Raw genomic sequence first — 16,136 nt, forward strand, 5'->3', positions numbered from 1 at the left:
CAAGAAGAGAAAAGCAAATAACATGTATTTTCAAGCAAGTATCAATATCTGTGATTTTCTTTCTTCACTCTGATCCAAATTAACTCCTGTGTTCAAGGAAAAAAAAGCAAGTGCTATACAACATTTTAAGTAAACATAGTCATGAGACCATGCCATCATCTGTAATAATTCGTTTCTGATAATAGAGAAGTGTCCGGACAAGACAACTGGAAAACAATGACTACTGTAGAATAAAACATACGCAAGGGTGCACAGAAAGTTTGGTTCTGTGTATGGAAAAGCCAAGCATGAAGAGAAACTTACACACTATTTTAGCAGGAAATAAGCTGGAAAAGGACTGTTACCAGATACTGCCATGCAAATCACGTGTAACCAAAAACCAGTGGAAGATCTTTCCATTTCAGTCTTTCAGTTTTAGTGTAAGCCAGGAGCTAAAGTGCTATACCTGGCAGAGTAGAAAAATGCAAATAGAAGGTAAAGACCTGAATATTCCTGTGCCTATGTATTTTCTCATTATATGTTCTGCTGCATTCCAAGTGCAAGGCAAATTATTCTGATAAACTCAGAAAACTAGCAGACCTATTTAACTATTTACCTGCTCTCTACTGTGAACCTGAATGTGTGCATAATTTTTGTTATTTCACCATTGCCATTCTTAACACATGAGGCTGAAAGAGCAACACTGCACAGTGAGAGCTCAGTTCCATGAAGTGCTGATACTCCTAAAACAGGCTTTCATTTGGCTATTAAAAAAAAAAAAAAAAAAAAAAAAAAATCACAGGAGAAAATCACAGGAGAACTTAAGATGTTTCAGAAACTTTGTGACAAGATAGTTTCTTACTTTGAAGTATAACTGAAACTTTCTTCAACTAAACAAAAGCAATTGTACTCACCTAAAAGTAAAAGCTTCAAGACAAGACACATCTCCCAATCTTGTAATACAGACCAAGAAAAAAAGATTTTTTTAAAAAAGATATAAAGAAAAACATGACACTAAAAAAGTAAAAGAAATAAATAGGAAAAATAAGTGGTTTGTATGTATCAAGCACCTAAAAAGCAGTACTCCCCCACAGCATATATGACTTCCTGAGTAAATTAAATAGTATACGTAATCTCAAATCCAAATTAGAGCTGACTTTGGGTTCCAAGGTTGGCAAAATAAAATTTATGGTGGACACAGCAAAAGCACACCATTAACAGAAAATACAAATGCTACTCTGCAAGAATGACATTTAGCTTCTTAACAAAGACTTCATGGAGATTTGTAGAAAAAGAAAAATCTAGCTTTCTTCTCAGAGAGGAACATATGACAAATTATTACCTTTGCTGAATTGGACAAGATGGTACATCTGTGTGTCAAAGTTGGAACAGTTTACCAATAAATAGATGTAAATATTTTGAAGGACAGTTAGCAATGCATACACATTTTTAAACTAATTGCGTAAAAGCCAGGTCACGCACTTTTGGTGCATAAGCAAGATAAATATTAATTGTTCTTAAAATGGCAGACCAGGATATGCATTTGACATATTTAGGCCATTAGATACAACGGTGGACAATGCTATTAGCGTATGATTCAACTCTGGTTAAAATCTAGAGGAGGTTTGACATTAGTGTCAGTGAGAACAGAATCAGACTTATACAAAAACATACATAGCCATACAGAGACCCTTACAGTCATGGACCAGCAAATCGATTCATAAAATGTTTAACAATGCAGGGTAGATTATTCTGCTAGATATTATACTCAAATAAATTAATTTACATTCAGATTGCAATATAATTTAAAGCAATAGGTAAGAGAGGCAGGTTTTTACTTGAAGCAGCCTTTGTAATACAGGATTTGCTTTTAGGCTTCTGGCCAAAAAAATATATTTGTACAAAAAAATATATATTTGTGCCCTAAGTATTTTCTTCTAGCCTTTTGCTAATAGAATAACACTTAACAACCTGTTATAACAACCTGCCTGTTTTATGTATTTCTTTCATTTCAACAATTTATTCCTCGGGCAGGGAAAATGAGATCCAGCTAGAAATTTTGAAAGGAAGATAAGGATTTTCTTCAAGTGATTACTCTGTGTAAAGGTATACAATAAGGCTACAAACCCATTTCACTCACAGAATTTGTTTCTCTGCCCCTCCCAATAAAACAAATTACTAGGGTACAACCACTAATAGCAAACCATAACTTTTTGAATAAGAACTTACTACAACAAAGTGCGCTTCCCAAGCTCTAGAGGTGGTTCCAATTGTCAAACTGTAATTCTGTAACAGACATAAATCATCATAAAAAACCTCACTCATCAACAGGAAGTCACATAGGTACATAAAGAAGTAATTTTGTTAGCATTCACACTCCCACACAGTTCACTACCCCATTAAACTCACTCCTTCATTGAATGTGTGTTCTGACCCATGTTAGTTTATTCTGTTAGTAAATCAAAAAGTGCAGCAAGGCCTTCCTACATAAACAGAAATGCAAATGCCATGCATGGAAACAAATCTCCCCCATCAAGTTCTGAAGGTTGAGCATTTCTCACACACTGTATTAACTGGATTACTTTACAGGATTACAGCTTCAGAAAACTGATACAGTAACTCTCACCTAGAGGTTTTCTCAGAGTCAGCAGAACCTACCTCTGTGCAGAGGGCCAGAGTAAACAATTCCTTAAGCCAGGCACAGGACTTCTGCAGAGAGGTGATTTACCAAACCTGAGGGGCAACCCCCAAAACAAATTGATTTGGAAGGGAAGAATATTGTCACTGATGCTCTTCTATCATTGCAGCTGTCAAGTAAAAAATAAACTGTAGAATAGAAAGCAGAATAAAAAATGGGGATAAAACAGAAAGTGTCTAATTCTGCTTCACTAACAGATTTATACTATAAGGAAAGAAGAAATTCAGAGACTTCAGCTGCAATTGCAGCTGACATACAAATTATACGCTAGAATTCAACTAAAACAAAATAAAAAAGAGCAATGCATTACTCTGACATAATCAGAATAAAGTGATGCCTGTAACATTATCAACAAAACATGTCAACATTGCAGCTTGATACACCTTTAAACCACATTCATTTAATTTTCAGTAGATTAAAACAGGTATGAAAATTCCTAAATCAGAAGAAGAAAAAAAAAAAAAAAAAAACCACTACATTCTCAGTTGGCTGTAGTCAATAAACAGGCATAAATATTTCAGCATTTAAAAATGCAGGTATACAGTTTTTATTGAATTGAGCCACACATTCACCTAGAAAAAGATACCTCTATTCACCTTTAGGAACATGAAAATCTAATTCTCACTACCTAATTACTCATTTTTGTCCTCCCACTCCATAGAAAATGAAAGTGTTTCTTTTTGTGTCTAAACTCAGAGTTGTATTACACTTTCTATGCAAAAGCATCTATTCTATTTTGGAGAAAAGCCAGGCAACAAGCAATGCCTCTCAAGAGGATGACAAGGCTCACCTGTGAGATTTGACATCCCTCCCTCCGACATTCCATTCCTCTCCCTTTCTAGACAAATTCTGTTCATTTGAAATTAAGGATTTTGGAGTCCTTCAGCTCAACAAGCTGAAGCTTTCCAGAGGTGAAGCATGCAAAGGAAAAGGATAAGGAAAATGCAGACTAATCATACATCAATACAAACGATGTGGAGAAACATGTATTACTGAAGTTCTCATGATAACCTCTCTCCTACTTAGTAAACTTGATGTGACATTTTTAATAAACTTATTTTCTTGTTCTGAGAGATGAAAAAACCTTGACCTTGCCCTTTGCTAGATCAAGAGAGAAATTAAAAAGAAAAAAGAAGAAAAGAAATTCCAAATTTAAGAGCCCCCTTCAGGAAAATATCCTTCTACCAATTTGAATGAATGCTTAAATTCATAACTAAATACAACAGCAAGTTCTGCCACAGGCTTAGGTTGAAGCCATGTCAAACATTAAATCAGGAAAAGCAGTCAAACCCAATACCAAAAGACAGGAATCTCAGCGGCTGTGTCAAGAAAAAGGAAGAGTGAGAGAGATTAAACAAAAAGGTTTGGACTCAGAGGTTGAAAGTCCAAAGAAAAGCGACTTCAAATGAACCAGCAGATAGCATACAGAACAAATACAGTACTCTTCTTGTATGAGATACTGCTAACAGATTTCAGAAATGGACTTGGAGGCATAACATTGCAGGTAACATTCTGAAACTATCCAAAATGCAACAGCATTTCTTTTACAGGATTTCAGGAACCTCCTCGTATCAAAACAAAATTTACAGGATGTTTCTACAAGAACCATGGTCAGCTCAAAATGGAGATCAGGCCTTCACTGATGACTTGTTTTGCAATCCTTTCTTTTCACAAGCTTTAAGATTCTTCTTCCATCAAAGTACCAGTATCAAAAGTAGTAACTTTTAAAATGCATATTCACTTCATTAGACATATTAAAAGTGACTAAAGAGTAAATAAGGGCTGACATACCTGACCAAGCAGTCAGACTATCATGCTAAGACCTACTTAAAAACATCTTAGTATGTGAATCATTAATTCACAAGCTTACCCTACAGAAATTCAGTCAACAGTGATGGACCACCTATGGCATTTGAGAAGTTTTCTGGATTTACCTATGTAGCTATCACCCTCCTGCAATTACTAAATACTAGACTAGTTATTTTTTGCTCACAAGCTTTTGTAAAGGACTCGCTACATAATTCTAAGACTACAAGAAATTAGGCTGACTTCTTATGTACGCACCAATAAATACAACTCTTATCCATGTTATCCTTACTATTCCAGCATCATGTTTAGATCTGTAATGGCACCGCTTCGTGGATTATTTGCCTCAACAATCACACTTCCACAATGTTATCTAACATTGTTGGCCCTGAAAATTCATACAGTGTTATTTGCACAGACTTAGATCTCTATCAGTTCCTTTATTAGGAGAATTAGATCTCTTCAGCCACCCTTGCTATGATAGTTCTCATGAACGAATCATTTAACGTCTGCATGAATGCAATACTGCAGTTCCTTCAGCTGTCTGCTGGTACATGTCAAATCATGAGACAAGTCTTTGCTTTCTGTAAGTGTCAACTGGGGCAGAAAAAAAACCAAAACCCACATTTACTTAATACAAGTTTTTAAAAGAAGATTAATCCAACTCTTTAGCAATGAAGAGCTATTAAACTACCTGTAACACCAGAAGAAAGGTTCTCTCCATCCTCTTTTCATTCTTACTGAGTATTTCTCTGGACCACATATTGTGAATTTTGTTACTTTTCTGTTGCATGGAAAAGGGGATATGCATTCCATCTCCCTGGTACTTGCAACAAGACTCCGTAAATGCACGTAACTGTCTATGCATTACCATTGCAAAATCTACTTCATAAACATGCAGAAAATAGTAAAAAATATGAAGTCACATGATTTATTCTTATTTTCAGTCTAACCCTCAGTGTCAGAGCCACACAGCATTCTCATGACTGTTGTAGGGCTAAAGGATTTTTATCCATCTGTACAGGTATTTAGGTAGCTGCTGTCACCATTGGAACCAAAGGATTTATCAAAGACTGCTTCAGGATGAAGGTCTTGTGTCTGTACAGAGAGGTTTAATCATCTAGCTTGTGCTTAGCATGCCTCTGCTAGTTCTAATGAAATTATTACACTTTGCAACTAGAAAATAAACACACCATAGGTGATTTTGAAACGTTTACCAGCATGGCTACATTCCTGATGTACAATGAGGATCAGTTACCAGTGAATGAATCGTATGAGTCTATGAGTCTTAAGCAGACCTATTCAATTACCTAGGCTTACTTTGAACAGTTTTCAAATTGTATTAATTCCTCCACCGAAATTCCTATATAAAGGATTGCAAACTTGGCCATCACAGGAATGGAAGATGCTCATACACCAAGGGAAATTATCTGGCATATTCAGCAAAGGAAGATACCTTCCTCTTTCCCCTTTTTCCTTTTATGAAACCAAAGAATGCATCCCACACAAAGCCCAGGCAGTCGTTTTTTTCCAGCTTTGTCTGGTTTGGAAGAAATGTAGCTCTAAGAGACAGCCATATCTGGCTCAATTCCACTAATACAACTCCACTTTCTGGCAATCCCCAGGAAAACTCACAGACAGCCAACGCAGATTTTGTGTTGCTTCCTTCCATCATTCCTTTGAAAGAAGGATTTAAGCAGGGACATTCTTCAAATTCAGTGCACTCAGTTTTCACAGCAGGATTCCAGAGAAGTTTTCACAGAGGTAGAGAGACAGGACACACCAGTGTTTGGCATTCGGTTCTGGCACCTAATATCCATCAGATATTATTTCCCACAGACAAGTAAAAAACAATCAGGTAATAGAAGTATGCTGTTATGCAGCATTAATTACCCTGAAATCCTCTGGGAAGCTGCCTCGCAAAACGTAATGATCTTGTTACTCCTCCTCTGTGGTCCTACAGTATTCAGAATATGAACAAAACCAAATCAAATAAACCAAAAAGCCTGTCCTGCCATAAAATGTCTTGCATGTTAAAAATGAACTGATCCATGCATCTTATGGAATGATACCTTGTCAACTTTTGCCAAAGTCGCTCTGCAAAGTCTACTGCATTACTAGGCAACCTATTATATTTCCAATTTTCTTCAAGCACATGGTAATTATAAGGAAGTCATTCCTGACTATGATAAATATTGAAGTATGCTACAACACTGAAAGAGTGAACCCATCTTTCTATTTAAAATTTAATGTAGCTGTTAGTGTGAATGCTCCTACAAACACATTAATATTATTGTAAAACTGACCATTATAGCATTACATTTAAACAGAAATTGCAACTGTCAAATAAGTTAATACAGCTCATGTTATGACACCTTACCTGTCATATCTTTCACTTTCCAAACAGTAAACACATAGATACTAGTTTGTTTTTATTAAGCAATTCTGAGAAGCTAAGCAAAGCTTCTACTAAATTATACAGTACATGCCTCAAACGTACATCTGTTCAAATCTATAGCTGAGTAACATATCACTGGGCTCTAGAAGTAGGAACATATTTGAAGAGTTTAAATACTTCACCTGACAAGTTACACCACCATTATTATGCAAAAAATGACAAAGAAAAGCAAGAGTTCCTTCATAAGTGAATACATAATTAGTTAATGAATCTCACACTTATTAACAAGGGAGCGAAGCATAAAACTACACTGCAGTAAAAGCACATGAGGGATCCTGCTAATCTTTGTTAGGAAACTGGGGTGACCTTTTCTATGATGATGTTGCAGGTGGTGGCTGCCCTTAAGTTGCTCTATTTGTGACAACGAGAACAAAGAAAAACCACTGCTGTGCCCCCAATGGGCACAGAATATTGCAGTAAGCTCCGCATTGCTGTGGTTGGCTTTAAAAGTCTTAAACTGTTATCTAAACTAGCTCCTTTATGCCTTTTCTCATTTACTGAGATGCATTAGGCAACAGGCAGCCTCTTCAAGAGGCCTTCCATTCCCAGAGTGGTATAGACAACACAGCCAGACATGGTTTAAGTGCCACACACTTGTAAAACATAGTATAGGTCTTCAGCGGAATACTGACTGGAGACGGAAAATTATGCCAGGCTACCCTTACTTTGCTATTGGCAGAAAATCCAGGGTATAACTGTGTCAATAATTAAAGTGCTCTGTTCTCACTTCCACCTGACCACAGTTAAGGTTTAAAATGGGTGTTTTCAAGCTGTCTGAAGGACAAAGTAACAGGATTCACATTCCAGTTTTCATTAAAAGAACATACATAACTCTTAAGTTTTTATCGTTTTATTTGCCACATTTTATAAAAGTGTCTATTAAAGCTTTTAAATCTAAGTAAGAAAAAGCACTGACAAGACACTAAAAGTCTGCCCTGGCCTTTGCTTTTCCAGTCATTTTACTAGTTTGGTGTTTTGTGGTTTGTTTTTTTTTTTACTTCTTGTTCTTCAGGAGAATCATACCCTCTTCCTCATCCTCAGAATAACATTAATATTACATCAAGAATTCATGTTATGAATGTAAGTACTTAATAACAAAGGAAAAGTTAGACCAAATGAAATAGCTATCTGTATAATGCATATGCATGAATTTGGACAAAATATAAGAAAATTAGGGTGCTCAGAGTATGTACTTTATTAGCTACTGCCTCTATTCTCCTACACTCAATGCTCTAGCAGAAAATTCAAACCAAGTAGCTCAATCAAGGCAGAACTCAGCTTCTGGTAGTTTTATATGTCAATAAGAAGTTCGCACTTAAAAGATACAGAACTTTCCTCACAAAAGAGAACACTTTTGTTCAGAGATGAAATCTAGAATGGTATTAACAGAAAAGCATTACCCATTCAACCTTAGAAATTATTTGCCTTGAGAATTTATTCTTTTGAGAAACTGTCCACTTGCAATCAATAGCAAAATTCTTGTTGATGATGGATAAATGAGCAAGCCTTTCACCAATATAAAGTACAAAGAGAAAACTGCTGCAATTTTATTTGTATGTTAGTACCATGAAAGGGACAGCCATCTCCAGAAATTCATAGAGCTTAATTTCCCAGAACTGATGCACTAAGGGATTCAACATATAAGCCATAAAGAAAATCTCCTAACAGCGTCATAGCTAGGAGTAATTCCAACCAGAAGACAATCTTCCCATAGAGTTTTGTAGTAGTTTTCAGAAACAAACCTGCATTTACACAGGAAGAACTATTATGTTTACATTTCTAGCTATTCTGCCTGCAAGTAAAGTCTGGATATGAAATCCTGCTTACACTGAAATCAATAGTTCTGCCTTCACAGGGATCAGAGTTTCACTCTTGAGACTTTGAACAGCACTTCACAGTGGTGACCACGAGACCCCTTAAAATTGACATATGCAAAAAACCAAAAATTTTTTAAAACTGGTGCTATAAAAAAAGTTTTGTTCATTTGATTAATGTATTTATTTTAGCTATTCTTATCAACACTTAATATAGAGCAGTAAACGTGCAGTATGTATTTAGGACAATTAAGCAGAACTCCATTCTATGAGACTTCTGTATAGCATTTTCAAGGAAGTATTTGCTAATGAGTAAAGAGTTATTACTTCTTTTGTGCACAAATTAAGAAAAAAAGATTTAGATAGCCATAATATAGAAAATAAATTGCTGACTTCTTCCATCAATCACAATTAAAATCGCAACACCAACAGTAAGAGAAAGTTAAAATTCTTTCATTCACCCTGATAAAATGTGTTCATTTTACAGTTCAACAAAGGTTATTTATGTACTACTACCATGACACCAAACAAAATAAATGTATGTCACTTAAGTTTTATTAGGAAGTATAGGAATACACAGTTTCTGACTTTTCTTTTGTCATCCACACAAAGCCAAGTCTGCTTTTTCAGTCAATTCAGGAAATTTAAACAAAAGCCTAGGTGTAATTCAGACAACAAAACCAAAACTAACTCAGAGTTTTAACATGAAGCACCTGTAAGTATAAAAATCAGAAGAAAAAGATCTCTGTATTTTCCGTTTAATTCATGTATTTCCTGGAAGCAGCCCACTGTCAGTATTTTCCCACACAGTTTCCAATCATTTATCTTGATTCAGAGAAATACTTCAACACATCCCTACCCCTGCGCAAGAAAGACTGATGTAGTTTCCTGAATTAGAATCATCCTGTGTACTTTCCACACAGCTATATAAAAGGAAAACCACCTTTACAATACGCCTGTAACAATATAGCATTCAAATAGAGAAGTGAAAGGCAGACATAGCTCTTGAGACCACTCTAAATCTCGGGCCAGAAATTAAGTGGAATTGTCTCTTTACAGTCTGTCCACAGCTTAAGTTCCTGCAATAGATTTTCCTCAGGCCTTCATGGTACTAAAGAGCACCATGCATCAAAACATCTTCAGACACTGAAAGGAAGAGCAGCTCCCTGTCTCTCAGAACATTAGTCAACCAACTCACAGGGCTAGCAAGAAACTTCCCTGGTGGACCAACTATTTGCTACAGAGCTTCCTCAGCCTCCTTCTCACACATCCGATAAAGACAACTTCCAGATGCAGAACACTGGACAAGAGAGAGTACACAGACTAGACAACTGATTTTATCCAGCAATATCATTTTAATGGTGGTATAAAATGTTTGTCAAACAATTTTGGAATCAAAAAATTTATATATAAAATGTTCACACATAATTCCCAAACAAGAATTGGACTACGTGTCGTAGCTAAAACCTGTTCACTACTAACAGCCTGTCCAGCTCAATTCTAAAATAGAATTTGAGATCATATTCAGTATCTGTACTGCAGTGCAGTGCCTTAGAGAGGAAGGTACAAATGCTGCAATCTCAGCCACGCCATCCCTCACATGAGCTGTTAAACAGTGATCTCTTGTGCCAGTCCCTGGTGAATCTTCAGAAGTTACATACTGACAGGTACAAGAAATACTTTTTAAAATAAACAGAGGCTAGCCAAAGTGTTTTTCAGTGTTCTTTCCTTCTAAAATTGCTCCTAATGTCCAAGATTGCTTTTGAGCATTTTCTTCAGTATATTCTAGCAGCCGTGTTTGTATGTTTGATGATTGCAGCTACCAGAATCTAACATATTTTCATAAAGCCCTTTAAAGATAAGCAGCGTATGAAAAGCATCAAGGGATTTAAAAAAAAAAAAAAAAAAATTTCCATTCTATTTCACTGAGAGATTCACATAACAATTCTTCTTATGTTTAGTTACTTATTTTACAATAATCTTCAGATCTTGTTTTTCCAGGTTCCTTTTGTGTCCTCTAATTCCACAGAATCTTCATGCAGGATGGCATCTAAGCACTTGATTTTTAGTCAGATTTAAAGTGACATTCATTGTTTAAATGCTGCCATAATAAGGAATATCTGGAACAGAAGTGACTCTGGAATCACAGAATTGACATGTGACCACATTACATTCTTCATTTCAGAATGAAGAAAAATTCTCTGCCATAATACTTCAGATAATAAAAGAATGGAGTTTAAATCCCAGCACTGAGTGAATAAAATCTTTTGCATGTCAAACATGACTCCTAAATAATGTTTAACTTAATTTAAAAGTACTTTTCCAGTGTTGGAAAGTACCCTTACACTTTTCTCTGACAGTCACACTTAGAACAATAAAGTCCATGTAGAAAATAAGGCAGCACAGAATATGTTCACACAAGCAAAAGATCCTATTTTACTTCAAGTTGCTAATTAAACAAATGAAAAAAGCATTAGAAGACAGTACACAGTGGAATATCAGCATTCCAATCTTTAAAAAAAAGGAAGAGATGAAAAGGAGACGACGGACCTGGGGAAAACATGCTGCTCTCACTGATCATGCTTCTCATTTCTGACAGGCATGGTAGTCTTCACTGTCTCAGAGGACAGTGAGAAAGACCATAACCCTGTCGGCCTTACTTCAGTGTGTCCTGGTGGTGTCTCCTACCATAAATATCTAAAAGACGACCTGCCTCTAATTTAAGAAACTCCACAACTCCAGAAAACCATATGTACTGACACCAGGAACATCCCAAGATCAAACAGCTAAATTACACATTTCTCATCACTTTTAGGTACATATTGCTCCCAAAATTCAGGACACCTTTAACCAATATAAGGGATATTCATAGGCAGTATTTTGCTGCAATTGTTTTAATCCTATCATCAGCTTACCACCCCACGCCACACAAAAGCCTTCCCTTATAGGGGTTCTGCACCACAAAAACCAGTCCTTGCATGTGTGCGTTATGGATGGAGCCTAGGCATTTAGGCAAAAACATTTTCTGTTCTCTCCTGGAACTCTGAATTATTTTCACTCTGGTCAAATTACACATCCTAAAAAAAAAAAAGTCATGTCCATATTAGCTATAAATATTTTAGATTCTTGAATGTAAAGACTAAACAATGAAAGTTTATTTTGTACACATCTTTCTCCTTTCTAGTATTAAAAAAAAAAAAAACAACCAAGTCTACAGGGAAGAAGTCCTTCCCAGACACACAACTAATAAAAGCAAGAGCAGGATACTTGCTCCTCTTCACTCCTCTTGCACAGCATGTGTGCATTCAGCGGGAGAAGTCAGGAGAATGTACGTCCAAGCCTAAAAAAGGCTACAAATAATACAAGGTCATCTCCACCTAGAGTATTCAGCAAAGTAATGAGGGAGACCCCTGTCTGTGGAAAAGCAGATAATTCGCAGGACTATAGATTTCCTTGAGAACTGAAGAGCACAGAGCTGAATTCCAGTCTGTCCAAAGTTCTCTCGAACAATGTAAGGACTGATGCTTCCAGAAATCCAGGGCATTAACAGGTTACGTTCACTTCTCAGAAGCGACGTATAAAACTCAAATTGTTCCCAAAAGAAACAGAAATCCACCCTAGCAGCAAATTTGTAGGAGGAAATGCATGATGCCACCTTATCAAAAAACAGTCATAAAGTAAAAGCAGTAAATGAAGAAGAGGAATCATTAGGCAAATAGGAATGTGTGAAGAGGAAAGGAAAAAGAAATTACCAATCGACACGTAGATGGCACATACAAATTCAGTTTAGTAGCTTAATGCAAATAAAGCAATTTTTTTATTGAATAAAATCTCATATTTCTCTTGAAACATTAAATATAATACATTGTGTTTACATTCCAGGGTAAACTCTAAAGATGCTACAGTAATTTTGAAACATCAGAAAGAGAACCCACAATTTTAGAAAGTTTATCAGGTCCTATCAAAACAAGAAAATATGAAGAGCACTGTTTACATGTAGTAGGCCTACAGATGTCATCATTAAGGTATTCAAAGCACAGAAAGCTTTTTTGCTTGCATAAGGTGTTCTTTGAAAAGTTCTATTTATCTACCAAACCATTTATGAATCCGTTTGTCCCTAATTACTGTTTCAAAAATAAATAACTAAAAAGAGAAACTGCAGCAATTACCAGGTAATATCCCATTTCCAGTGCTTTCCATCAGTGCCATTCAGAAAGTTACGCACATCTAATATCTTTAGAGAATACTAATCCAAGCTTTCTAAGAATAGATAGAGGGAAGACTGCTACATCAAGAATATGTCTTAAAGCAACTGACTTTTCCAAGTAATGCTCATAACTTTGACAAAGTGGAAGGAAAAGAGGAGTAAAAATCACTACTTACATACAACTACAGATTAGAGATTCAAAGCTTCACATGAAAAGGATATTTCTCAGGCCTTTTTATTTCACTACACAAAAAGGCTCCCCCGTGCCTCAGTTTACCATATTCAAGGTCATCTTACCACCAGTAAAACATTCTAAAAATTTTTAAAGTATTGTGTAAGGCAGGGTTTGCCAAATCTGTATTAAGCCTGACACACATTATCAGGAGTGCTGTTTTACATAACATGCTGCTGCTGTCAGGTGCTGTAGTTTAACATTACTGTATATGTGCTGAGCAGTATTAGCATGCTCACTGCTTCTCTTTCCCTATTAAGCATTCAGATAACAGCCCTTCCATGAGCTAAGCTTAACATCCAAACCTGCAGTAAGACTGTCATTGTACAAGTCTTCCAAAAATGTTTACCAGCGAGAAGTACTAATAATAAAACTCTCATAAATTGAGATGACAAATTATCTTTCAAGAAAGTAGTTTTCTGTTTTGTCCTTAGATGTTAGACAACCCTACAATAGAAGTCACATAATGCTGAGAAGAAAAAAAGTTGACAATCTTCATGCCAGTGTTGCGTAACAGCTGTATTCCCTGTAAAACCAGATTTTCTAAGAATTCTCAAACAAACAAAGAAAAAGAATAATAGGATGTGTATCTATTATTTTATTGTTTCTGATTGAAATAAACATAAGATGACTGAGATCCAGGATTCATAATGCTGCAAACAGCATACGAATATGCTTCATGTACATTATGTGGCTTGCTTTCCCCTCTTCTTTTAATGTATTTTCTTACAAGACATTGATCGTGAACATTTTCTAAATCAGACAGTACTAAATAAAAAGGAAGCTAAGCTTTACCCTACAGTCTCAATGTTTTTAGCTCTACTTATCAAACGCCTCAGCAATTTTTCCTCAAACTGTGACAGGGTTTGTGTACACCACCACTCAAATATGCCCATCTGCAAAACTTGCTAGGATTGTGCATATAAACAGCACTTGGGAGATGGCCCAGAAGGTGAGTAAAAGCATTGCTTGAAGAAAAATAATCCAGATAAGCATAAAATGCAGCAGTCCGGATGTATTAATTAAACTGAAGGAAGAAATGCTCTAGCGCCTTAACATGCTTTGGACTGAAGAAAACAGAAGTAAAGAAAGGATGCTCACACCAAAAAAAAAAAAAAACCCCACCGTATTAGTCTGTGCTCAGCGAGGAGAACGCCTGCAAGTTAGTGAGAACCTTGGTGGGGAGGGGGTGGGGTGGGAGAGGCAATTTCTTTTTTTTTTTTTTCCCCCTCCAGTTCTGTGTTTGCGAAAGGAGCGCGACTGCAGCTTTTAAGCTGGGGAGGGCTGCTTGGTTAGTATCTGCAGTACACGGACACATCGGCGGGTGGGAAGGCAGCGCGGAGAGGTACTTGTGGGGAGGCGGCGGGGCCGCCCTGCCCGCGCCGCTCGCCCCCCGCCCGCCCGCCCCTCACGCTGCCCGGGGTCCCCCCGCCGCTCCGCGCCCGGGGCAAGCCCCGCCGCCTCCCCCCCCCCGTTTATCCCGGCATCGCCAGCAGAGCGAGCGCTTAGTTTTCGCCCCTCCGCCCGCGGGTACGGGGAAGGGGGGCACACGCTGCCAGGTGGAGAGGAAAAGGGCTGGGGCTCCGCAGCCCTCCCTGACAGGACTCCCCGGGGGCGGCGGGGGCAGAGCGCGCCCGCCGCCCGCTGCCCCCTCCCGGCTCCCACCCCCGCGCGGGCAAGAGCCCCCCAGCCCTGCACACGGACTGTCGGTCCCCCCCCCCGCCCCACAGCTCTCCTCAGGAGAAGGTCCGGGCGTCGCCCCCCCCCGCCCCGCAGCCCTTCGCCCGCACGGCCCCGGTCCCCTGCCCCACGCCAGCGTGGAGGTGGGGGAGGCGAGCCCGGCGCTTACAGTTCGCAGGAACTGGATCTCGTCCTCGCCCTCGCCCCCCTCGGCCATGGCTCCCCCTCTCTCTCTCCTTCTCCCGGGCGCTGCTCCCGCTGACCCGGGCGAGCGGCGGTGGTCGCTCCCCGCGGGGGAGGCGGCGGCGGCAGGAGGCTCACGGCCGCACCGGGCTGGGGCAAGCGGGAGGGCGGCGGAGCCGGCAGCCCCAGCCCGGCCCTTGCTGCCAACGGGGTGCGGGCGCCCGCCCGCCCGCCTGCAGCAGGTTGACAGCTCTGCCCAGCCGCCTGCCTGCCAGTGCCTGCCACGGGGGGAGGGGGATGCGATTAACCGGGGGAGGAGGGGGAGGCGGAGCTCCCCGGCCCCCCCGCTGCTGCAGGTGATCCGCAGCCCGCTCCCTCCGCACGCCAAACCCGCCGCCCAGCGCCCCTTACTGGCTGCTCTGCGGAGAGGCGGCTGACGGACGGACCGCCCGCCCGCCGCCGCCGTCGCCGCCGCCGCAGGGGGCTCGCCTCCGCGGGGGGCTCGCCTCAGGGGCCCCGTCGCGGGCGGCTGGCGCCCGACCCACCGGCCCGGGGCGGGGCGGCCCCGTCACGCGTACCTCACGGGGCTCGGGGCCTGCGTCCGCCTCAGCTCCTCCGGGAGTTACCGGGGTGGGCCGGCGCCGCGTCTGCCTGGGCAAGTCTGTGCCCCTGGAGTTCTGGCGGACGGGCTGCGTTGAGAGATGCCTCCGGAGAGGGAGAGTTCAAGCGGCTTTGCGCGAGTATTTCGCCAGCCGACAGTACTCTCGGGGAGAAGCGGTAGAAGGCACAACATGGCTTCACGGGGCGTTGGCCTCTAAGCATCGTGTGAGTGAGCTTAACCCAGGGTGAAGGAAAGGCTTTAAAATACTATTTACTTGAAGGATAGCCACCGTGCATTTACCATGGGGTAAAGCAGAGGGTTCTCTTGGAATAGCTCATCTGTCACGAGCATTCGTGCAGACCGCACCTTACAAAGGACGCGTTACTTCTAGCAGCGAGGGAGCTAGGCCTCCAGCGGAAAGAAGTGTGGCAACCCACGAGAGCTGGAGGACTGGTAACATCAACAGCACGCCAAAAAT

At 39.8% G+C, this 16,136-nt stretch overlaps 1 protein-coding gene across 9 annotated transcripts in view; it reads right to left on the bottom strand.

The window, feature by feature from the left end:
* RYR2 (ryanodine receptor 2) overlaps window positions 1–15,335 on the bottom strand; it is a 456,533-nt gene extending 441,198 nt beyond the window's left edge. For all 9 annotated transcript variants that reach the window (XM_030034940.1, XM_041128385.1, XM_041128384.1 and 6 more), the window contains exon 1: window positions 15,044–15,335. In XM_030034940.1, the coding sequence (XP_029890800.1) occupies window positions 15,044–15,091 (48 nt within the window). In that variant the 5' untranslated portion in view covers window positions 15,092–15,335. The remainder of the gene's footprint in view (window positions 1–15,043) is intronic.
* Window positions 15,336–16,136: the final 801 nt, after the last annotated feature.

The sequence above is a fragment of the Aquila chrysaetos genome, chromosome 13 (genome assembly GCF_900496995.4).
Source record: "Aquila chrysaetos chrysaetos chromosome 13, bAquChr1.4, whole genome shotgun sequence".
Lineage (NCBI taxonomy): Eukaryota > Metazoa > Chordata > Aves > Accipitriformes > Accipitridae > Aquila > Aquila chrysaetos.